Source organism: Callionymus lyra, chromosome 7 (assembly GCF_982586985.1).
Source record: "Callionymus lyra chromosome 7, fCalLyr1.hap1.1, whole genome shotgun sequence".
Lineage (NCBI taxonomy): Eukaryota > Metazoa > Chordata > Actinopteri > Syngnathiformes > Callionymidae > Callionymus > Callionymus lyra.
The window spans coordinates 17,947,278-17,973,120 of NC_141824.1; the positions used below are offsets into that span (position 1 = coordinate 17,947,278).

At 40.3% G+C, this 25,843-nt stretch overlaps 1 protein-coding gene across 4 annotated transcripts in view; it reads left to right on the top strand.

Annotated features, from left to right (window-relative positions):
* Positions 1 to 25,843, top strand: part of nectin1b (nectin cell adhesion molecule 1b) — a 195,941-nt gene that overhangs the window by 166,282 nt on the left and 3,816 nt on the right. Inside the window, exons 8-10 of one of the 4 annotated variants that reach the window (XM_087796355.1) lie at positions 4,481 to 4,576; positions 11,525 to 11,626; positions 19,191 to 19,377. In XM_087796355.1, coding sequence (XP_087652481.1) covers positions 4,481 to 4,576; positions 11,525 to 11,626; positions 19,191 to 19,334 — 342 coding nt within the window. In that variant the 3' untranslated portion in view covers positions 19,335 to 19,377. The remainder of the gene's footprint in view (positions 1 to 4,480; positions 4,577 to 11,524; positions 11,627 to 19,190; positions 19,378 to 25,843) is intronic. The other 3 variants (XM_087796356.1, XM_087796353.1, XM_087796354.1) reach the window with 3 other exon arrangements.

Here is a 25,843-nt window from a genome sequence, read left to right on the forward strand (position 1 = left end):
TAGATGGCGGTCTCTGCACTGTTTTAAACAACTGTTCTAGTGAAACATCACATCATTTCTAAACTGATGGCGCCACCTACTGACCTCTAAACAACATGACACTGCTTCATGAAGCTCCATCAGCCCAACATAATGCAAAAGCTTCAAAATAAATAAATAAAAATAAACATATGAATTGTATTTACTTACTTTTATTCACTCTCAACATGTATTATTTGTTAAGAACTTGAGGCAATGCTGGACTTTTTTCAGTTTGGCTTTAAAACCATACTTGACGTCTGCTGCCTCATATTTTCCAATTTTAGATAAGCCTCAGGTCTTTTTTAATGACAGCAGATTATTTTACAGCATTGGCGTTTCGTCTTTATCCTTCAGAAAAGCATACATTTAGTGCTGACTAGCTAGCTACGAGCTACTAGCAATGAATGACAGAATGACAGAATGTGACATCATCACAGGTGGTGGTGTTAGGTACAAACAGAAACTTCAGAATCCGAATTTCAAGGCAGTTTATGGTTGTTTATTCATGTCAAATGTTTAAAAATAACTGATTATTATATTTTTTTATACTATCAAAAACCGTCAGATTAATATACGTGAACAAGAACAACAGACTTCTGACTCATGGGTAGAGAGTAATGAGTCAGCTTGTCCCTGGAAATGAATTTGATGAATTATCTGATTAAATAACATCCGTCTGAGGGAAGTAAATAAAATGGCTGCCGCCTCCCCGTCATGATGGAGGAGGTCGCCGAGCGCTCGCCGTGGGCGACGGGAGGCCGTGGCGGTGGCATGGCCGCCCCGTCAGGAGACGGTGATGCGGACCGTGACTGATGAGCGTGAAAGGAGGAGTTAAGAGATGCACTCATGCACACATTTTCTGCACATTAGGACGCCCGGCGTGGCCCGGCGGAAAGGTCATGTTATTAAATAAGGAGGTGAACCAGAGAGAATGGGCGGCAGATCGCGTAGGTACAACAGCTCGCTGTCTGCGCTCCACTTCATTATCTTTGATCAGCCTCGATATTGTGTCAGGATATGGCAGATGACATCCGACGGCGAGCGAAGGAAGAGATTTGCTTTGTAATGATCTCACAGCAACAACCCCGGCTGTTTGCTTGTTGGCGGTAATTATCCCCGACACTTCAATTACACCTGCTGCTCCGGTTTGATGTGTAATTCTACTTTTGTTATCGACGACGAGGAGACACCGGCATTGATTTCCGCTGATCGTTTGACTGCAGAGAGAGTTGCATCTGCGAAGCACCGAATACAACAAATAAGTTCAATACAATTTACCTTCAATTGAAATTGTATTTTTTAAGGGCAACTAAAGTGAAAACCCAACTCTCCTGACTCACTCTCATGTTTAAATGTTGAAGTCCTCCTCTCCAAGATTCAGTAAGTCCCTCATCATGACCATGTTTTGAATTTATTACTTTATAAAGTTCTCCCCTGTCTGAAATCTGAGCAAACGAGAGGTTACGAAGGCAGAGTCCTTTTTGACGTAATAATGGCTTCACCTCTCTTTCAGCCAGTTGTAATCCCGCCTCGTTTTGTTTATACAACAAGTGCCTTGGAGGTGAAGACTTTCAGGATTGATGACGTGTGGTGACAAATATCGACGTTTGACCAATCACAGCAGAGTGTGGTTATTGTAAACGAGATTTAATGGGTGGGGCTTAAGCACATTTTCTAAAGTAAATATTTAAATGAAAAGAGAGTTTTGTACAAACAGACACATACTGATGATATAATATAGTCCAACATCTATTTTAGACACACTTAAATCAACACATCACATACTCTTCAGGAAGTAAATGTGTCATAGAAGCTATGTTAGCTATGTTGGAGGGACGTCAATTAGCTGTTCTAGTTTGGATTAGCTCTAACAACAGTGAGATGCGAATGTCATGAAGTGCAGGGCGAAAAATTGGTCTTTGTATAATATATAATGTATTAACACCTTACAGTGATAGTTCCCCCAATAGTCAAATTTAACTCATTTTCTACTCACCCTCATGTCAACTATGGGTTCTGATTATCATTATCATATATCAACATATTATATTCAGAGTATTTTTTAGAGTCATAGGCAAAAATGTATCTTCATTTTAATGTAGCGACTGGAGCTTAGTTGTCTTCATCTTCATTACAGTAGAGCTTTCCTTATATTTACTGTACTATTTGCTGTCTGGTTAGCATGTTAGCCTTTTAGCTTCTGCTACAAACATGCTTAAAATACAGACTTGTTTAATTTTTTTGGAACAATTCCTCATGGTTGTCACAGAAGAGGGACATCATGAGCAGTATAGAGGTATTTGGATGTTTGTAAGCGCGTCCCATTGGACAAAAAAAAACTCGGCTTCAGTGGCGATCATCAAGTGGACCTACATTTTTCCTTCTAACTCCAAATAGGAACTGATGAATCTAAAAATAATCCCAAACCTTTAGTCGAATACAAATCCCTGACAATGTCATATGGCTGAGATGGTAAGAACATGATGTTTTATTTATTTATTTCTCTAAAATTCTACATTCAACATTTCCTGAAATACTAGTCTGCATCCTCTCACAGAGATCTATGGTAGTCATTCAGTGAAAACAATCTATCGCATTTTACCTTGACATTTGAAATGATGTAAAACCTATTCACTGGGTAAAAATCAAAATCAAAAAGTAATTCAATCGTTCACTAAACAATGTATGATCGTGAAAATGAAAGATTAGAGACAGACCGAGTACTTCTTTGATTCGCTCCTCTTGAAGTTCATTTCCTTCTGAATCCTGTAAAGTTTAGCAACAACACCAGATTTTAAGCTCATGAAAGGAAGAACCCGAACAATGTATGGTTTGATCGCAGTTCTGTTGTGTTAGCATGTTGTTTGACAATGAACCAACCTACGTGCTGATGTCCTTGTGTCGTGTGTGTACTGCTGCTCTAATGAATGTTAATAAGAAAAACTTTATGTTGCTTTTGATTGGTTTATATTGATTGATGCCTTCCGTGGTTCGATACATTTACTCACAGAGGAAAAGTCAAGTGTGTGGTGAGATGTTTGTCTCCTACATTGAGCAGTGTGCGAAAATGTAGTGCGCAGTGAGCACTTAAATGGCCGTAAAATCGAGTGTGGATCGATGAACACTTTCCATCCTTAACGTCCGCCATCTTAGTGACGTAGATGACGCTTAAACGCAAGCTACGTCACTGACGACGTGTCTTTGAGCAGATACCGACGAAAATGTCTCACAAATTTTACCCCACAACAACCATAATAACACATTGAAACGCAACTTAATAATTTTTTTAACAATTGGAGAAAAGTGCTGTCAAGTGTCAGCAATAAGGTTCCAAAGGCCGCTTGCAATCAGCGTTACAAAGTAGTAGAAGAAGAAGCTGTCGAGTCATTTCCGGTGTAGCCGCAGTGTTTGATTTGAGACAGTACTACCCTGTTGAAATGTGTGCACTGGGAAAGTTAGTGCACTGTCTTACAGTGTACTGTAAAGCAGTGTGATTAGAGACACAGCGCAGGTATTTTCTTTATTACAGTCACACGTGACAAACTGTTTTCAACGAATAACACAAGTTTTATATAAATCGTTTAAATCGTTATTTAAATATTTGAAAATGCAAATATACGTTTAGCTCTGGTGCAAATTAGCCACGTTAGCATTGAAGAAGTATTTGAGATACATTGAGGATGTGATCTGTTTCCAAAGAAAGACAACAAGTACACTCCCCCCTGACTCAGACTAGTGGAGGTCAGTGAATGAATGAAAGCATGTTTTGATTCTATGGAACTGAGCGCAACAATGGAGAACCTCCTTAAAGAACCAACACTTGTGCTTCCATCAACCGGGGCTCCTCCACACTGTGACCGCTAGATGATCCTGGTCCATCTTCTATGTACTTTGGCTGAAGAACTTGCAACTTCAGGAACAGTGCCGATAAATGGGGGTGGGACTCACTGATCACATGACCTCCGTTGTGCCTGGACCGAGAGCGGCGGTTCGTGGTCGTGACCACAGGACCCCCCCCCCCCGTCGATGACTCTCACCCAGGGCCACTGGAGTCCATATTTGATCTTGAATGCATGACGCACCAGTAGCGAGCAGAAGCTGAAGCTAGCCCATGCCAGCGAACATGGGTGTTGGTTGGTCCGCATGGCGCCCCCCCGGGACTCACTCGTGCCCCCCACCCCCACCCCCCCCCAATGATCCCTCCATCCCCCACCCCCTCACCTCCGTGTCCAATTACAGCCCGGTTTGGTTAGCTCAGTGTCTCTCCAGCGAGAGCCTTTGAAAGGGCAGGGGGGATATGGCTGCCCGCCGCCACAAAGCCACCAACTCCAGATCTATCAGAACCCAAGGCGAGTGCGGGCAGGACTGCTCATTATAGTGTGCGGTTAGAAGGTGAGGGCCGTGAAGAGAGGCGACCCCACGCGGCGCAGAGTGTCATGTTGTCTTCTACTCTCTTAACAGGACTGACCTCCCACCTGCCCACAAGCCGGCCCCGCCCCCGCCCAAGAAGAAGAACAGCGACATGAAGGGACACTTGACATCCGACGACATCCAGGTAAGACTTCCTTCCCCCCCTCGAGACACTTTCTCAGCGACCGTTCCCGACTACCATGACGTGGAGGAATAATGATGCTTTTAAAATGGCTGTAAAAGTGTTTCTCCAGCATAAAGAGGACAAAAAGTTTGTCGGTTATCGTTCAAATTGCTACAATCTTTGCCAATTCTTTGATGTTGCTACGGTAACTTGTTAAATAGTTACTAGTGATGGTCTGATGAAGCTTCATGAAGCAGCGTCATGTTGTTTAGAGGTCAGTAGGTGGCAACATAATTTAAAAAAAACTACGTTTTTTTAAACAAAGGACAATAACACCATCTAGTGGACTCAGACAATAATGACACTGCTTCATGAAAACACATTATTATATATACATCTTTTTTTTTTCTTGTATATTTTGCACAGATTGTTGTCCACAGCCACGGACAATTCCATGTATATATACTAATATGTAGTGATGGTGTAATGAAGCTTCATGAAACAGTGTCATGTTGTTTAGAGGTCAGTAGGTGGCGCCATCATTAAAAATGATGTTTCATTAGAACAGTTATTCAAAACAAAGGAAAATAGTGCAGAGACCGCCATCTCGTGGACTCTGACAATAATGACACTGCTTCATGAAGCTTCATCAGACCATCACTACTAATATGTACTGGAGAATGAAGCTGTTCTTGAGTCTTGAATCTTGAAGCTTCTTCAGACCATCACTCACCTAACTCCTCCCATGTTCACTCTGTAATGTTGAGTTGTCTTTAAAGTAAAGGAGACTTTTTTGAAAACAATTGATAAATAATTCTCCCATTATAATAATAAGAAAAGTTTAAATTTAAAAAAAAAAAGTTATAGAAACAGTAATTCATCATCAATTCAGCATCAAAATAAAAATGTTGGAAAACTATTGACCACACAATAATTAAATATACTTTAAATGGAAGATAATAAGAACAAACTAAAACATATTATAAAAAAATTAATATTATTGGTCACGTGAAGTTAAATGTCTAGAACAAAAAGTGGAGGTTTTTATTTCTCTTTTTTGTACTTGAATCTAAGGTAAGGTAAGGTAAAACTTTATTGAAATTGTTTGAATCTACAACAATTCATCATAATACATTGATAAGTAATACAACGATTAAATTACTTACTGTCAAGAACAATATGTTTGATATGTTTGACTTTTCAACACGAACAAATATAATATATATCCACTGAAAACAGTAAAAACTGCTACAGACAGCGGAGGATGGAAGAAAGCACGAACTAGATAAAAGGCTGACTTGAGGAAAACTCTTGAAAAAAGGAAAAATTACATTTATATTCCGAATAAATCAATTGTATAGAGTTTAAAAACATAATAATAAAGAAATAATAACAAAAACAATCATGTTGACAACGAGAGAAAACATTGACTACAGTGTTTATGAAAATCAAACGTAAGCTTAAACTAAAAAAATCAAGTCAAAAACCCTAAAAGTCAAGAAAAAAACACCAAACAAAACCAACCTTTATGTTTCTGACGTTCTTCTGTTGAAATTCATTCAAAACTAATGCTAAGATTCTGAAATTGACATGAAAAAGAAAACATTTCTTGAAGAATCAAAACGCAATTCCACCACACAACACCAACGTCTACTGATGCAACTGTAGTTGACATCCGGCCACCAGGGGTCGCCGCTCGCTCCGCTCACCGTTCTCCTCATCCCAGCGAATCCCGAAGCCCCTCGACTGAACCGAGCGTGTTCGACAGCGTGTTTGTTTTCCGCTCGCCCTGAGGCAACACTCCTGAATTCAGACGAGCACTTTTACTTTTAATGAGTTGTCAACAGTGAGTGGATTATCGCGCGGCAAAATTAATTGGGGACGCGTTATTGAATGCGAGACCCCCACGACAGTCAACACTGGTTGATGACTGCAGGAACACTGGCGCTGCTCAAGTTACCGCTCACGGTGGAATCAACACCCGAACGGAGGCGGATTCTACATCTCGAATGTGAAGGCTGACTTCATCCCTGATGATGTCATGAAATGATGAAATGAAAATAAGAAAGTGTCTCAGATTTTTGCCGTATTAAGGAATAGAACGCGACAAAAATATAGTTAAAAGATTTCACTCGTTCCAGGCTTGAGCGCCTGATATTAGTGATGGTCGGATGAAGCTTCATGAAGCAGTGTCATGTTGTTAAGAGGTCAGTAGGTGGCGCCATCAGTTTAAAAATGATGTTTCATTAGAACAGTTGTTAAAAACAAAGGAAAATAGTGCAGAGACCGCCATCTAGTGGACTCTGAAAATAATGATAATGCTTCATGAAGCTTCATCAGACCATCACCACCTTATATATAAATACAATTTAACATAATATAATATATAATATTATATATATTAATAGATATTAATATTTTACACAAATGTGGAAGATAAAATGTACTTAAAACGACAAAAGAATACATGTTTTGATTAAAAAGTAATAATAAAAAAAAATAATAATATAATGAGTGAACTTTATTAATATATCCATAGATAGTGTCTATAATGAAAAAATATATTAATATATTATCTTTTTAACCCTTGTGTTATTTGATTTCGGGTCATCTTGACCCTGAGACGACACAAGGGTTAATAGAAAAGATAAATAAAGAAATACATACAAATCAATATGAATTGAATATTATATTACATGAAATAATAAATATATTTAAGATATTAATAACAATAATATATATTACACTAACAGATAATTGGTCACATCTTTATATTTAATAGTACAACAGTATTATTTTTAAGGTATGGAAGACTATTAGTAGACTTTTGAACATGATCCAATATCTGAAAAAAGGCAGAACATTTTGAAATAAAAATAACTTTAAAATAAATGATCAATTAATAGTTGAATTATTTGAATTAATAATTACAATTATTATGCTGATTATGGTAGAAGGATAGGTTAGAGGTTCAATGAGATCATCTTGTAAGTGTAAAAATAAAAGAAACAAAGCTAAAATAATAATTTAAAATAATATAATTTATGTAACAGTAATGATCTGGTGCTCGACCAATATGATTTTATCGCTTAAAACCTATTTTTCTATGCAACATTTTTCTCTCCAGCTTTGCTCCTCTCGTCTCCAGTAATCCTATCTGTCTGACATTCAACCTCCGATCAAGCGAGCGTCTTCAAGTCTCTTTTCAAACGTGGCGCAAACATCATTTCTTCACTAAACGTCCAGAGATGAAGTGGAACACTTGAGGAGACTTTATGATCCTCTTCATGGCGGGCGAGGTCACGATGATTCTTCAGGATCCAACCATTTTTAACCAAAATGCATCCCTCTCTTGGGATTCCTGGGACTCCTGACGTGATTCGTCCGTCATTTTGAGTCAAAAGACTCACTCAAGAGGACTCAAATTGCGACAAACCAGGTGTGAGTCGCTCACTTGCTGACCGGGTTTAACTCTGAATGTAAAATACAATAAAATTGTTTGATCCTCTGACTCGCTGTGGGTCCAAACAGACCGTGAAGCTCTATACCCGACTCTCCCTCCACGCCTCGTCATCCCGCCATTTTCCACCAGGGCAGTTATTTTCAGGACGCCGAGACGCCTCGAGATGTTGGCGTCTTTCGCTTTTTTTATTGGCCGCCCAAGTCCAGTGAGCGGCAGCCAGCGAGTCATTATCGGCGCTGCAGACGTGTCCAGAAGGCCGACGTCTGACCGTGTCCGCCAGCAGCACAGGACCTGGACGCTCGGCTCGCGAAAGTTACTTTTTAACCCCCACGAGTGCCAGAGAAAGTTGAGGAACTAAAGTTGAGATATTGTGAGTTGGAGCTTCAGGACTGACGTGCAGCTCGATGCGCCCCTGAACATGAATGTGAACCTAAAAAAAGACGAGCTTGGATTAATTATTAGGATTATGGTTGAAGGACAGGTTGAAGGTGAAGACAAATTATTGAGTGGAAATACAAAAAGACGAACAAGGCTTATAATAAAAAATATATATATATATACAGTATATTAAATAATGAATAAAACAAACATTATATTGTCACACACATTTTTCAGATGATATAGAAAAAAAAAAAAGATAAGATATTCCTCTATTTTAGGTGCAGACAATGTTGGTTGATGCAAAATACTGTAACACATGATGAAATAAATCACACATACACGCACACAAAAACACATACACGCACGCACACAAACACACATACACGCACGCACACAAACACACATACACGCACGCACACAAACACACATACACGCACACACACACACATGCACAAGCACAGATAAGCACACAAACACAGATACACGCACACAAACACAAGCATGCACAAACACACATACACGCACACAAACACACACACACGCACGCACACACATACACGCACACTAACACACATACACGCACACACACACAAGCATACATAAACACACATAAGCACACAAACACACATACATGCACACAAACACACATACACGCACACAAACATACACGCACGCACACAAACACAAGCATGCACAAACACACATATGCACACAAATATGTACACACACACTTGCAGACATACATGCACACACATGCGCACATTTGCACACAAACACACACACGTAACTACAGATGCACAAACACACACATGCCTACACACACTTGAAAATGCATACATGCACACACACACTCACTTGCGCGCACACAAACACACACTTGCACACACACAATTGCACACACTCGTGCACTCTCAAACACTTGCACATACACACACACAATTGCACACACACTTGCACTCTCGCACACTTGCATATACACACACACAAACACACACAAGTGCACACCTACAGACACTTGCACACACACACCAACAAACACCTGCACACAAACTTGCACACACACTCATTCACATAAAAACATACAGTTACACAAATGCTCACACACACACACACGCACAAACACACACAGACACACACACATACACACACACACACACACACACACACACACACAAACACACACACACCCACACACACCCCCACACACACCCACACCCACACACACACACACACACACACACACACACACACACACACACACACACACACAGTTAAATACTAAACACACATTACAATTATAAAAGGTTTCATGACCGTGTCCTCCTCTTTTTCTGAATCTCTAATGTCTTTACTATATTTATTTTATTTTATTTTATGGAATGTTTTTATTTGTATTTTAATATTAAGTTAAACTTACACAAGAAACTTAAAAAAATTGCCAGACATTTGTTTTTGTTGTGTATTTTTCATCTTAGTTAACGAATGTGTAAGAAGTGGTAAAGTGTGTATTTCTTCAACACGCTCCCTCTTCGCTTCTCTTCAAGTCCCAGCAGCCTTTGCTTCCCCTGAGTGTGAGCGACGCGCGGTTTCCATGTTCTTTCCACAGTTTGCATCAGAATTCCGTGTGATCCGGAATTAATCCGACAAAATACTTTGAGTGTTGGAGCGTCTCTCCTCGTGGCTCCTGAACCTTGTTCTCAAATCAGGGAATAAAAGAAGAGAAGCACCTGCGTCACTCTTGTGTTGAGTGAAGAACAGAGACAGACGTTGAAAAGCAAGAGATGATCTCACAAACGATAGACGATAGCTAAGATTGTAGCGAGTGATGAGACTCAGGGATGAGTATCAGCTCCTCCATGGTTCGGGGTTGAAAGAGTTTGTCCAGGTGGACGAGATTATTTATATGTTTAAGAGCTGGTTTGAACATCAATGAAGAACTGAAGGAGTGTCTGGAGCGAGTGACTCGACCTACAGTAAAATCATGGATATCACTCTGTCAGCATCCATCCTATATCCTACATCCCTCCATCCACCCCTCTCTCCATCCATCCATGCATCTAGCTGTTCATCAATGTATCATCCATCCATCCATCCATCCAACTATCCATCCATCCATCCATCCATCCATCCATCCATCCATCCATCCATCCATCCATCCATCCATCCATCCATCCATCCATCCATCCATCCATCCATCCATCCATCCATCCATCCATCCATCCATCCATCCATCCATCCATCCATCCATCCATCCATCCATCCATCCATCCATCCATCCATCCCTTATCCCTCCCTCAGCCCTTCCATCTATCCATCCTATTATCCATCTATCCATCCCTCCATCGATCCATCTGTTCATCCATCTATCCATCCCTCCCTCAATCCATCCATCTGTCTATATATGCAAACATCCATCCATCCATCCATCCATCCATCCATCCATCCATCCATCCATCCATCCATCCATCCATCCATCCATCCATCCATCCATCCATCCATCCATCCATCCATCCATCCATCCATCCATCCATCCATCCATCCATCTATCCCTTATCCCTCCCTCAGCCCTTCCATCTATCCATCCTATTATCCATCTATCCATCCCTCCATCGATCCATCTGTTCATCCATCTATCCATCCCTCCCTCAATCCATCCATCCGTCTATATATGCAAACATCCATCCATCCATCCATCCATCCATCCATCCATCCATCCATCCATCCATCCATCCATCCATCCATCCATCCATCCATCCATCCATCCATCCATCCATCCATCCATCCATCCATCCATCCATCCATCCATCCATCCATCCATCCATCCATCCATCCATCCATCCATCCATCCATCCATCCATCCATCCATCCATCCATCCATCCATCCATCCATCCATCCATCCATCCATCCATCCATCCAGCAGCTGGAGCCAAGAGGTCCAGACTTTCCCACAAAGCTTCCCTAGCTCTACTGAATCATCTCCTGGTGGAGCATTTCTATTATGAGTCTCTCCCAGATGACTGAGCTCTTCATACTGTCTCTCAGTGAGAGACCAAAGAGTCACATATGATCAGCTGGTGATCAAAGAGATGTGGTGATGATTCTCGCTCCTCTTCTTCTCCCTCAGGTGGTCCACATCGACAAGGACGAGGAGATGCAGAAGCTCCCGCTGCAGCCTCCGTACTACGACATGGCGCCCTCTGAGTCCACCGCCTTCACCGACAAGCCGGTGAGTGACATGTGTCAGACGGTAGCTCTGCTCGACCGGCGGCGTCGGTTTGTCCGCAGGAGGATGTTGAGGAGGAAGACGACGTGTCCAGCTTCGAACTGAGTGAAGCTCTGAGTCAACAACACTGAAAATATGTTTGAACGTCGTAAGGCTCTGTTTTATAAAGAGTCTTTGGTTTGGTGTGATATTTTTTTTAATGATCGCAAATTGTATTTTTTCTCATTTTATTTGCTGGATTTTAATACTGTTAAATGTATTGAGTCATTTTAATCTAAATATCGGGTGATTAAATAGGATTTTATTTAGACATATTTAATAATTATTTGTTCAATTTATTATTTTTTTAATCTATTTACTTTTCAGATGTTTTTTTTTCCTTTTTCAGATGTTTCCTCTTTTTTTAATTTTGTTTTTCTCACATTCTGTTGTTCCTAGTTGTAGTTGTTTATTTTTATTTTAAGAGTATATTTAATTGTTTTATTCTAAACATTTCTGTCCAACTTTTTATGGAAAATTAAATGTAAAATCTATATTATTTAATATTATATATATATATATAAATATATATTTTTTTAAATCAAAAAACAAGGTAACAAGCGATTTTTTTAATACTTTTTCTTACATTATTATAACATATTTTTAGATGATTTCTTAATATTTGTTTTATCTATTTCTCGTTGGCTCGTTGACTTTCCTGAGACTGGCGTGACACCTTTGACCTCTGGTCACCACCTTCATCAGGCGTAATTAAGGCCGACTTAATGTTTTTGTTGTTGCTCACAGACTTGATTTACACATGAAACGAAGATCCGCTTCTTCCCTCGACGACGAGTCGACTCATAAATCCAGTCCCGGTTTAGTTAAGCTCTTTATCTCGTAATTCACGTCTCCGAACCTGGTCCGGTCTACGTGACCTGGCAACACGTTCCGACCCCCGACCCTCTTCACCCTCCGCACTCTTTTAATCCGTTATAATTATCACTCTGTTGGCATGGCAACGGCGCGAGTCACATGTTGCTGAAGGTTTTTTTTAGCTCCTATTTCCTGATTGCTCACCGGTTCTCCATGAAGCTTGAAGTACCTGTGTGACCTTGAAGGTCGATTAGAGACTCGGACAAGAAGAGTCAGATCCCTCGAGGCGTCTTCGTTAACCCTTGGGTCAGGTTTTACGTCACACACGTCCCTGACGGTGAGAAATCTCTGGACCACTTACGAGTCATTTGAGTCGCAAGAGTCTTGTCTGAAAGAGTCAGAGCGAACCCTCCAGCGTACACGGTGGACATGAGTCGCTCAGATCGTTGACCGGGTTTAACCCTTTCAACAGCCGACTCGGAAAACCAACCATTTTTATGTTGATAAATATCTACTGGTCAGGGGATTCTTTTGGAGAATAGACTAACTTAACCCATGAGTCATAAGTCTACGATTGCACTCATACAGACAGCGTGAGTTAAATACCTTTTCTGACAACGATTCAAGTATCTGAGTGGATCGTTGAGCGACTCAACAGAACCGCTCCAAATTGGACTGGATAACCACTGAATCACTCTAGTTTGTTTGAGTCACTTTAACTCATGAACGGAATCAACCCAGTTTGATGAATTGTTAATCCACCCAAATCCTAATTAAGACCTGCCTCATCATTACAGATTATAAAGTTACACAAAGTTGATTCACTCATAAAATGATCCGATCTGAAAAGTTGAGTCGTAAATCTTATTTTCAGACGACTCAATGTTCTAACGAGTCGGTTCAACAGAAAGTCTTCAAACTTGACAGAACACTCATATTATCGTTCTTATATGAGGCGAGCAAGTGCCTAATAACACAACTAACACAAGGTAGGCATGAGTCGCCCGGTTTGCTGACCAGGTTTAACTTTGTCACGACATCTTCTAAGCAGAGCGTTTGGACAAACATTGTGTTCAGTCTGATTCAAGTGGACTCATAAATTGAACACAGATCTGTCGAATAATATCCTTGTTAAAACTCTATTAATTGAAAAATCTAATGACGACAATGTTTTGCCATAGAAGTTAAACCTAGTCAACACTCTGAGTGACTCATTCTGTAGGATTTGAGATTCTGGTTGTGAATCACTTTGACCCCATGTCTATGTTTTTTTTACAATAGAGTATTTTTTGTCCTCCTGGTGGCCACAGACGTCACTAGATATATAAAACTTTCCAAGTTAGTATCATAACTCTCTACTTTGGCTCTCTTTTATAAAGCAGGAAATAACAAATTCAACCCTCGGAGTCGTTGGTATGTTTGAAAGAATGAGTCACTTTCTATGGTTCTGAAAATCGTATCCATCCATTTATCGTCAAACGGGTGTTTTTCGGGGGTGAAAAATTGCAGCTCCTGCATTCTTCCGTCGTCCTTTATTAACGACTCTTGTCGTCAGTGTCGACTCCACAAGCATCGCTCTTCTCTTTGGACAAATTAATTTCGATTTCCTGCGAAGTCTTTAACTCCTCACTCAGGCTTTTGAATCTTCACGCGCTCGGCGTTTACGACGGGCTCCCGACTCCTGCTCCCATCTATCAAAACACTCTCTCTTCTGAACGGAAGTTTCGAGAGGATCGTCTCGGAGGTTTTCAAAACACTATTTGTGCGTCAAGTGTTGCTAATGATGATTCTCCCAGGGTGGGGGGGGGAAACACGAGCTGCCAATCCTGAGCGCGAGGCCGGCTGTAATTTTCCTCCTGATTGCACCGTCATGACGAGTTTTCGCCGTGTTTAACGCCCGATACTCGCTCTCGGCGCGGCGGCGTTGGCGAGATTTGAATCTTTAATGAGGTGTTTCTGTAAAGGCTTCAATCATCTTCACTGTAATCCTTGACTTGGAAGGCGACACGTCGAGCTGACGCAAGCGCACAACAAAAGGTGTCTCTCCGTCACGCTCGATGGTTGATGTATTTAGGATGTATATGTATTAGCTTAAACCTCAACGGCGCCTATGAAACTGATGATGGCACCGAACATATCCGTGAAATAAATTCAGAGATTTACATTCTCAATGTTTTTCTCAGACACATGTGTTGGATTCATGTATGACAGTCGATTAGTGCCAAACCAGTTTTAAGACTTATTACCGTATTTTTTGGACAGTAAGACACACTTCAAATTTTCTTAACATTGCAGTTAATACAAAACTCTGCAGCCACAATTCTGAGCCGCTCTAGTAGAAGAACTCACATTTCTCAGATTCTTAAAACTCTGCCAGTTTCTTTCAGGATCAACTTTAAAATTCTGGTTCTTACTTTCAGATCTATTCATGGTCAGACTCCTCCTTACATCAGTGATCTGATCCAGCCTTACACCCCAGCTCGGGCTCTGAGGTCTGTGGATCAGAATCTACTGATGGTTCCTGAACACGGTTCAGGACCAGAGGAGAGAAATCCTTCCAGACTGTTGCTCCTAAACTTTGGAAAGATCTTCCTCTCCCTCTGTGTTTGATGATCTACTGACTCCTTTAAGAAACATCTTAAGAGATTTATATTTGAGCTTTTCCCTGATTTTCTGGGACTCCTGTGTTTGTTGTACAGTGTATGTGTCTTGATCTTTTAAAGTATATATTTTAACTGTGTATTGTTTTTGATTGTTAAAGCGCATTGTGACCCTGGAATAGAAAGGCGCTTTACAAATGACCTTTACTTAGTTACTTAATAGTCTGCAGCGCTTATTTATTAATTTTGGTTATACTTACTGACCTTGAAATGATTTTAAGAGGTGCTGTAGGTATTGTGCTTCAATATAATACTATGATGTATGTATAAGCAACACATTTCACTCATTTTCTACATACACTTATTTCAACTAAGGGTTGGAATGATTTTTAGAGTAATATGTGTTCTTTTGGATCTTCGTTAGGAAATACATGTTTGTGCTAGTGTAGCGACCGGGTCTCACTGCAAAAATACATACAAAACTAAGAATACTTCTTGTCTGTAACATCCATCTTACATTGAAGCCCGCGCATGAGAAAGTGTTTTTAGGCAAGTTTATATTTTAAGGTTGTTTGTAGCTGAAGCTACAAGGCTGCTCAGGCTAGTTCTTCAAATGTATGTTTGGTCTTATGGTTCGAAAAACTGGACCTACGAGAATAAATACTTTAGTGATCGGTTTCATGAACAGCTGATAAAGTTTCATGAAACTAGTGATGTTCTGATGAAGCTTCATGAAGCAGAGTCCACTAGATGGCGGTCTTTGCACTATTTTCCTTTGTTTTGAACAACTGTTCTAATGAAACATCATTTTTAAACCGATGGCGCCACCTACTGACCTCTAAACAACATGACACTGCTTCATGAAGCTTCATCAAACCATCAATATAACAGTCAACAATATAAGTTTAACAGTCATTATGAGGGTCTCTGTTACATATTTAGTACCTGGGGTTTAAAGGGGGTTCCCAGTCTATTAACTGAAAGCCGGTCTTCTCTAAAGACACCGTTGAGACCCCGCAACGGATGGTGGCTTGACATTATTTGACGAGGAATGGTCGAAACTGGTCAATGAAAGTGTTTTTAAATGACAGAAGTTAGCTCGTTCTGGGGGCGCCCGAGACCCTGTATTGTCATCTATTGACGAAGCCATTTGAGTCATTTGCTGGATGCGGCCCTCGCTCATGGAGTCGATGAGCCGACGAGTCAATCATTGCACTTGTTTGCGGTGGTCAGAGCGGAGGATGAATGGCGCTCTTTGTGCGAGGAGATCCAGCCATGGGCCGTGACCGAGCTGTGACCGCACCAGCCAGGAAATGAAGCTCAAATCATTGTGTTAGCCAGTGACTTGCCGCAAACACAACAATGCGAACGCACAAATCCCGACCGCCGCTGCAATTTTACGGCCCTGTATACATCGTAAAAGAACACAATCTCGCTGTTTGTGCGACGACACAATGGCTCGACTGCCCTCGCCGACGCAGTCCGATGTATTTCTTCTGACACTGGAGTTCACTAGCGTGTAGCCATATAGCGTCATCACGCTAAACCTTTTCATCAGCAAGGCCTGATTTGAACTCTGGAAACAAAGAGAAGAAATGAATTGGTTTCCCATTTCCCAAGAATTCACTACTTTCTGAGGTTATAGTTATGATATGAAAGTGACCAGTGGATCACAATGTTTCTCAATAAAAATAAAATAAATTGTCAAACAGACGACAGTTAGTGGATCAGTTAAGTAATAACAATAAAAAAACGTAAGAAAAAATATCTGGTTACATGATGTCCTTAGTGAAAAAAATTGTCTCAAACAATTTTTAACAAAATGAATGTTAATAAAAATGAAGGTTTGTAAAATAAAGAGCATACGAAAAGAGCAACTATATCTGGTCAGGCTTAAAAGTTTCTTAGTATGTTCTTATCTTTAGCATTTAGCATCTTTAGCTTTTGCACCTAGTGATGGTTTGATGAAGCTTCATGAAGCAGTGACATGTTGTTTAGAGGTCAGTAGGTGGCGCCATCAGTTTAAATATAATGTGACGTTTCATTAGAACAGTAGTTCAAAACAAAGGAAAATAGTTCAGAGACCGCCATCTAGTGGACTCTGACAATAAGGACACTGCTTCATGAAGCTTCGTCAGACCATCATTTACAATAAAAAATGACTCTAGATAACAAAAATAATTTATGAAAAAGGGACAATAATACATAACAATAAAACAACCCAAGATGCAATTCCGAGTTTTTATAGTCATTTTTTCAGTAGAAGCCAAATAAGAGATTCATAAAAAAACCACAATACTACTATTTATAAAACTAAGAATGAAAACAATACTCAATCGATCTAAAAACAAATGTTAGAAGTAATTAAAAATTATAATTATATACTGTATATATATATATTATTTATTAATTCATTTAATATTATTGTAATTGTACATAAAAGTTTGAACCAAAATATAAATATTTTGGTAAAGAATAGTTATGATATAAACAACATCATGTTATGCTGATGATAGTGAGTCCAGAATAGTCCAGCCAACCGTTCCACACACAAGTCCAAGTCTCATCATGATGGACAGATTTTGAAACAACTGCACGATTCCACGCTCAGGCGTCGACACTTGAGTGACGAGCAGAAGTGTGATGTCTGGATAAGTACCTGGAAACAGACCCGCGATGTCAGCTGACGTCGATACAAAAACGACAGTGCTGGAGGCCGACTTGCGCTCGGCGCAGTCGGAGGAACTTCATCTTCATCTGATCAATCATGATTTCTTTTCCCTACTCGTTTTCTTGATGTTCCGTGTGAAATGTGACGTTCCTGTGTTTGCAACACTTGATTATAATGCTGTTTATTTATAAAACTCTGACATGTTCTCGCACGACGGCTCCAAAAAGACCCAAGATTAATTGGACGACGCTGACATGCGAGAACATGGACACGTGTTTGGAGTTCTATAAAGTGTCGCTGATTATAATCTCCTGCAGTGTGTACTGAACAATGATGCTACTGGAATGTTTTCAACTTTTTACGCAACAGAGATTGACTCCAGATCCCAAGACTATTTCACACTGACAACTGATGAAGCTTCATGAAGAAGTGTCATTATCTTCAGAGTCCACTAGATGGCGGTCTATTTTCGTTTGTTTTGAACAACTGTTCTAATGAAATATCATTTTTAAAACAATGGCGCCACCTACTGACCTCTAAACAACATGACACTGCTTCATGAAGCTTCATCATCATCACTAGGTGCAAAAGCTAAAGATGCTAAATGCTAAAGAGCATAGTAAGAAACTTTTAAGCCTGTATAAATCAACATAGAAGAGTGTTTGTGAGGATATCAGTGTTTATGATCATCTAAGAATGTTTTTTATAATCAGACAATTCAATCAGCAGTTTGTTTTTGGAAAGAAGATCATTATTATTACAGAATGTTTTAATTAAAACAGTAGTTCTCAACTGGTGGGTCGGGCAACAATTGCCTCAGCAAAAATAATGAATTTCTTTTATTTTAAGCGAATAGGCTTTAAAACAAAATTAATGATTTCCGGGAAAATCCATTTTATTCCCTTTATTTAGGCAGCCAACCAGACCAAACAGGGCAGCCAATCATTGCAGTATAGGGCCCCGCTAAGAATGATATTACTCACAGTATGTTCCTCAAATACTTTTGAATTTTGATATAAATGATTGCTTGATTTAATAGACTAGATGAGGTTTGGGCTGTGACATAGTTTGTGTTTAATATTATGAATAAATGATACACTTAATAAAGAAAAAACAACTGTTAAAAGCAATGGATCAAACAAAACATTTAAGATAAATCAAATAGAGTAAATAAACTACATTTAACAATAAATAATTATGCCCCGTATTGTCCCTGCAACACGTTATGTACTGACAATTAATTTGTGATCCCTCAGTATTCTGGAAGTCTCTGTTGTGTAAATGAACTCAACCTGCCATCATGCCTCCATCATTTACATCTCATGGTCTTGATTTAATCCTGCTGTCATCTCATCGGGCGGTCCACCTGTCACTCATTGTTTTTTTTGTTTGTTTGTTTTGCATTACTCCTCACACACCTTTCGCCCTCTCTTGTCTCCAGAACTCTGGCCACAAGGACTGCGATGTCCAGTACGCGGAGCTGGATACTGCAGCTTTGGCCTCCTCTCCCAGCCCACGAAGCTCCACTATCACTGGCCCTGGGGACCTTGTCGAGTATGCAACCATCCAGCCTAGCTCTCACTAGCGCATGCCATTATAGGCCTTTCCCCTCAGACTTTGGCCTCAAGGTACACAGACCGATGCACTCCTTCCTGCCGTTTTCACACCCCTCTCTCACGCAACCGGCTCCCTCTTACCCTCCTTCCTCTTCTGATTTGATGTTTCACGATGCTGCTCAATGTTATTCTGTGGAGGTTGACGACCTCTGAACCCTAACCCGTGAGTTGTTCACCACGACAATTTCGGGGACACTTGTTGCATTGGTTTATGGTCGTAAAACCAAAATAGGTCATTCTTCTGGGCATTCTGGGGGGTCCAAAGTTAGTAGGTCAAGATTTACGTTGATTTCGGATTAAAAAAAGACGTACACTAAAATCCAGAAAATGGTGTACGCATAAAAATCCATGCACATTTCTTTCATACATTTCTTCCCTTTGGATCAGAAAACGCAAAACAAGATAAATGTTTCCATAAATACCCAAGTGCAGGGAAGAGAAACCAGCAGTAAATAAACATATATTTGACCAATAATGTCCAAGCAATACCATCCACAAATACTAAACAAAAAACACACATTACAAAATCTCTTGATATCCAAAAAAAAAGCCACCAAGGGAATAAAACAGGACACCTTGAAACAGAGAAGAAACATGGAGGTCAAAACCCTCGCTAATCTAAAGCACTAAAGGAAGTAAAGAGGCAAAGCACTGTAAATCCAAGATGAAAAATCCAAAGAAGGGAACAAGGAAAAACGACTACAAACCAGTGCAGGAAAGTCTTTGAACTAAAGCGGTGGTTGAAGTAGGTGTCTTGATTACAGCTTTGTGCCATTAGGAGAACTGGGGAAAATGGGAAAAGGAGAGAATTGGACGTCTTTGGTCCTTCAGGTTCTTCAAAGGACTCTTCATCTTGCCGAGTTTCATTCTTCTTCTTCTTGGTGAATGAAGTGTTTCATACTTCAGATGCCGCCGAAAACATATCGCATACAACCGGCCCAACAATGTGGAGCAACATTTCGGAGCAAAAGGACTTTACAGTACTTTTGGCGTGAGCGCAACTTTCCACTAGATGGTGTGAAGGAGATGTTACCAACTGAACAAGGTCAAATCTGATAAGGGGAAGCGTAGCTGGTCTTATTCAATAAAATGCGGATAAAGTTAAAAATAGATAAACAAGAACAAAATACTTTTTTCAGCTTTTATCAGTTGTGTACTTGTACTTTTGGCGGGAAAAATAGCAAAGAGTAGAAGTAAATAGCAGACGATACCAACGAAAAGGACAATTCAAAATAAAATAAGAAGTAGAAGTAATAAGTCAACAAAAACACTTTTAGTATTTTAGAAATCAAAAACTACAACAACCAACAGGTGAAACCAACTCATGTTAAACAAACTAGCCATTGACTTATGGCGGGGAAAAAAAGCATAGAAGGGAAGTAAAGGTCGGACAACACCAAGGAGAACGGTATTTCAAAATAAAACAGGAAGTATACTAAACAAAAACAAAGAACAATAAATGCGTCTGCTTTAGTTCATAATTTTAATTTTTTTTTTTTTTGACTTTTAAGACTTTTTGAGGCCTTTTCCGTTCTGGGATTTTCTTTGTATCGTACACAAGCGGCGTAGGCGAACATGCGATCCCTCTTCCATCAGACCACTCGGACTTTTACTCATCCCAACGTCGATCTGGGACCGAACCATCACCGCCACGAGGCGAAGACGCCGATTCTCCCGCGATTGATGATTGATTCTGAAAGCCTCGGGGAAAAAAAAAAAAGGGTCCGCTCAGACAAACGAGGGAATATTGATCTTGTCAGCGTGCGTTGAGTCGCGGCGCGCTAACTGATGATTCGGCGCCGCAACATGAAAGCCGTCGTGGGAATTGCCTGTTGACACCCCGTTTCTAATGAGAGGTTTCGGCTTCATCTCGTCAATCGTTGTTTTTTTTTTTACCGAGGCAGCGATTGAGCCGCCGGTTCATTTCCGGGGCTTCTCACGAACAATAACCGCTTTTAAGTTCAGTGGCTTGGAGATAATCAGAGAAATAAATCAGCCGCTTGTTAATCACCGCAGGATTTTTCTTCAAGTCTTCATTTGCTTTGTCTGATGTGGGGAATATTTGAGGTTTGTGCTATCGGCTGCGAAGCTCGGCAAGACTTTCAGGTGAGAAAAAGATCCCATTTAGATTGTCGTTCCTTTATAAATATAATCACTGAAAGAAGACCAGAAGTTCACTTGTTATTCGTGAAGAATGAGAACAAGGTTGGTGGAGGGATCTTTTGTTCTGATGCAAAGTGAGAAACTTTCTCACACTTTGACTCAGTTGGTGAATAATAACCATCAATCTCAGGAAGTGTCTGTCTTTTTTCTTTTTTAATCAGAGCCACATTCTACTGTTTTTTTACTTCATATCTTTGTTATACGTTGTTTAAAAGAAGTTGTTTTTTATAGTGGGCGGGGCTTAAGCACATTTTCTAATGCAAATATTTCAATGAATTTTTTTTTTTTTTATACGGAAACATACTGATGATACAATAGAGGTTCAACATCTATTTAAGACACACTTAAATCAGCACATTAGTTGCCCTTCAAGGTCTATTAGGGGGTGGACAGACTTATCTCAATTCAAGAGAGTCCTGATGGACTTCCATACACGTCCCTTTTACGATCCCGGAGGAATAAAAGAGATAGAAGTCAGATGCTGTGTCCCAAATCGTGCACTTCTGCAGTTACACTTAATATTTTTGAGTGCACAAGTGCGTACCGATGAGCAGTGTGCGAAAATTTTGTGCATAATGTGAGTGCTCAAATGGCCAGAAAGTTGAGTGTAGATCGATGGACACTTTCCACCCTTAAGTCCGCCATCTTAGTGACGTAGATGATGCCAAAACCGAAACTACGTTAAAGTGAATGTCTTGAGAAAATACTAATTTTACCACAAAACAACAGTAATAACACAATGAAACACAACCTAATAACTTGTTTCGATTGGTGTAAAGTGCTGTCAAGTGTCAACAATAGTGTTCCAACACCTTGTTGCAATCAGCATTAAAAAGTAGTAGAAGTAGAAGCTGTCGAGTCATTTCCAATAAGTGTGTAGCGGCAGTGTTTGATTTGACACAGTACTATCCTCTGGATATTTGAGCAATCTTACAGTGTACTGTAAAGCAGTGCACTTAGAGAAATGCTTGATTTTGAGACACAGCAATATGTGTACAAAGACCACCCACAAAAAAAACATTACTCTACAGAAAAATGTAACAATTTAATAAAAATACAATTACTGAACATAACTTAATGTGAAGATCTAAGCTTTTTTCAAGGATTCACAACTTGACAACAAGAATTACAGAGAGAGGAATCAGCTGATAACAATACAAATGTGTACCCTGTGTACAGTGTCTTTGTTAGTGTGTACACCAACATGTACATGTTGCGGGGGAAAATGCAATTACTTATGAAAGAAATAAAAAGCAATTACTGGTGAAAAAATAACCCTGCTTGATGGTTTCTAAATGCAAAAGTCAGAAAGTGAAGGAAAATAGTAAATAGAATACTTCCCTGGTAACCAAATGAAAATAAACGTATTGTTCAATAAGGCTACTAATGGCAATTCACAAATAATACTTTTAACACAGAAAAAAACAAGGGTTAGAAAAACAAAAGTTGTCCAAAGTAAACGTTCACAGAGACAAACATCTACATGAACAAAAGAACAAAAGTCCTCACAAACACGCACACGCTAATAGCCAACCTAGCAAGATTAATTGACTCCAGGACTGAGAGTTAGCGTAGGAAGCTTTGTTGACACAAACAAAAGAGCGTTTGACGTGCTAACGTTTTAAACATGGAAACACGCTGGAGCAGCTGAGCCGACACAACAGTCTCCTCAGGAGGTGTTCCTCGTTCTACCTCCTCGACGACAAGCAAACACTTTCGCTCCCAGATGTTGCCGGACAAAACGCCATTGTCTCTGATGGTCCAGATGTCACATCTGGCTCCGTCAGCACAGAACCCAGAACCCCCGGTTCAGCAGGTTCTCCTGGACCAAGAGCGACGTCTTAAACCTTCTCGATGACGAGCCAATACATTATGACCAGTCCCATACAAAGTAAGGACCCGATGGTTCTTGCTCCGAGATTTTTTCTCCTCCTTTCTCTTCTTAACTTCTTGGAGTGACAACCACTTCCTGTTGCGTCATCTGAACTCATGGATGTAAAATATGACTCAACATTGTATCGTCATGGTGACGGTCCAGACTCGTGAGTCAGAGTCACTTTAAATTTAAAGATCCTAAGAGGCCTGAGACAGGTCAAAAATGTTTGACGGTCAAAAGCATTTTTAAGAATATTCCGATTGGTACTCGTTTCATAATTGAGTCGCTCTTGATTGAACTGGAAAAGCTTCAAGGTCACAGTTGATCATATCGACAGTGGGAGGGAATCAGAGTCCACGGGTTCTGACTCTGACTGTGTAATGCCTGCGGAGAGCGTTTAGCTCCGGGCCGAGACTCAAACATGAGATGTTGTTCAGATCCCTCCAGGGAATGCTTTTGACCTCCTCTGGACGATTCCGACACAGCAAAAAAAAAACAACCTCTCGGTGGTTCCTGTTGACACGGTCGGACCTCGACCTCCATGAATAATCCAGCGAGCCGCTCGCATCAGACCTGACGAAATCCTCAGAAACAAGTTTCCCTGTCGAGTGGAGAAGTTTTTCTTTCAGGGTTATTCTCGTTGTTGTTGTAGATCACCGTTTTTATGGTTAGATTCTTAGCTTCGAAACTTTGTATTGAGATGTTTAACACCTCAAATCCTCTCTTGGAAGACCGGCGGTTCTACTCTGAGTCTCTCTTGGATGACTCTTCTCCAAGAGAGTCTGAGAAACGTATTGTAATCTTGTTTTTGAACCACTACAAAGCTGGAGTTGATTGGAAAAATCCAGCATCAGTCTTCTACCTCTCTCCGTAATTTCCTCACTCGTGAACAAGACTCTATGATACCTGGAGAAGCGCTCCTCCGAGCCCTCGAGAGACCATGACCTCAGACTCGGGGGGGGGGGGAGCTGATTGTTCGATCTTTTGGCCGCTTCACATCTGACAAAAGGATCCGATTTCACTCTTCGACTCCTGTTCTTACCCTGTCATTGACTCGTCAATCCTCCTGTCTTCTCGCCTCTCCTCCTCCTGTCTTCCGACGCTTCTTCATCTGGTTCTTCATCTCCACACTAACCACCTTGTTGTGATTCTTGTCGCTCCATTCCAAACACAGAGCTGGGATCCTGGTTCTCGTAGACGTACAGATTTGTGACGTAAGTTCCACCGATGGTTCTTCTGTTGTCGTCAGACATGTGTGTCCACTAGAGGGCCCCCTGCTACCGATGACCTAAAGTAACCCTCCAAAGAGTCGTTCTGTGGAGGGTTTTCCTTGAGTCTTTCAAATGGACTCGCCAGACACTGTTCGACTCATTTATCTCTGAATCACTAATCAGAGCCAAAAGTGACTCAAGTGACTCTTTAATTTAACAGAAGAATGTTGATAATGAAGTGGCTCCTCATGCCACCATTCAAAGAGTGATTGAAGACAGTTCTTGACGTTTAGAAGAAATTATCTTTCTCTTTGTATGAAGTTTTTATGCTTTTTTAATTTGTCATTCTCAGCTATCTTTAAATATTTATTTCCCTCGTTTTATCTTTTTTTTTTACAATATGTTTGTTAGGCAAAATATTCTTTCTTTAAACGAAAAAAATCAAATAAGAATAATACATATATATTTTTTCCCACTATTTGTCGATTATTGTCGAAAACATGCAGTCACATGTGCAGACGACAACTCTAACACACTAGTTGTGTACTTCATATTTTGACTAGCGATCATCTGATGAAGCTTCATGAAACAGTGTCATGTTGTTTAGAGGTCAGTAGGTGGCGCCATGAGTTTAAATACGTTGTTTCATAAGAATAGTTGATCAAAACAAAGGAAGATAGTGCAGAGACCGCCATCTAGTGGACTCTGAACATAATGACACTGATTCATGAAGCTTCATCAGACCCTCAAGATCACTCTGGAAGATGCCCTGGTTCTGCCCTGAGGCCTCCATCAAGTTGTCACCAGGGAGGTTAGGAAACAAAGAAAAAGATTTAAAACATCGCTGGAACTTCTTCTCCAAAGTAAATTGAATTTCAAACTTTTGATTTGGTAATAAAATAAAAGATATGAAGTTCAGCACCGAGGGTTGAGCGGAGATTTTTCATTTTTTTGCCGGGAATCAAAGGTCGCTCGCCGAGTTTCCGAGCGGCCATCTTTTCCAGTAATGAACCATTTTACATCTTTTAACTCAGCTTGACTTCAGTTTTGCCTCTGAAATCCTCCCAGAGGTCTCGCCGGCCGAGAGAACTCAGCTTCACTAACCAGATAAGAAGAGCTTTGTTAGCATCTCAGCCGCCGCATGATGCAAGAAGAGGCAGTCGACATTCAAGCTGGTTCAAATGTTCCCTCGTGTCCCCGGAACGCCATGAAGACATCACAGCGGAAA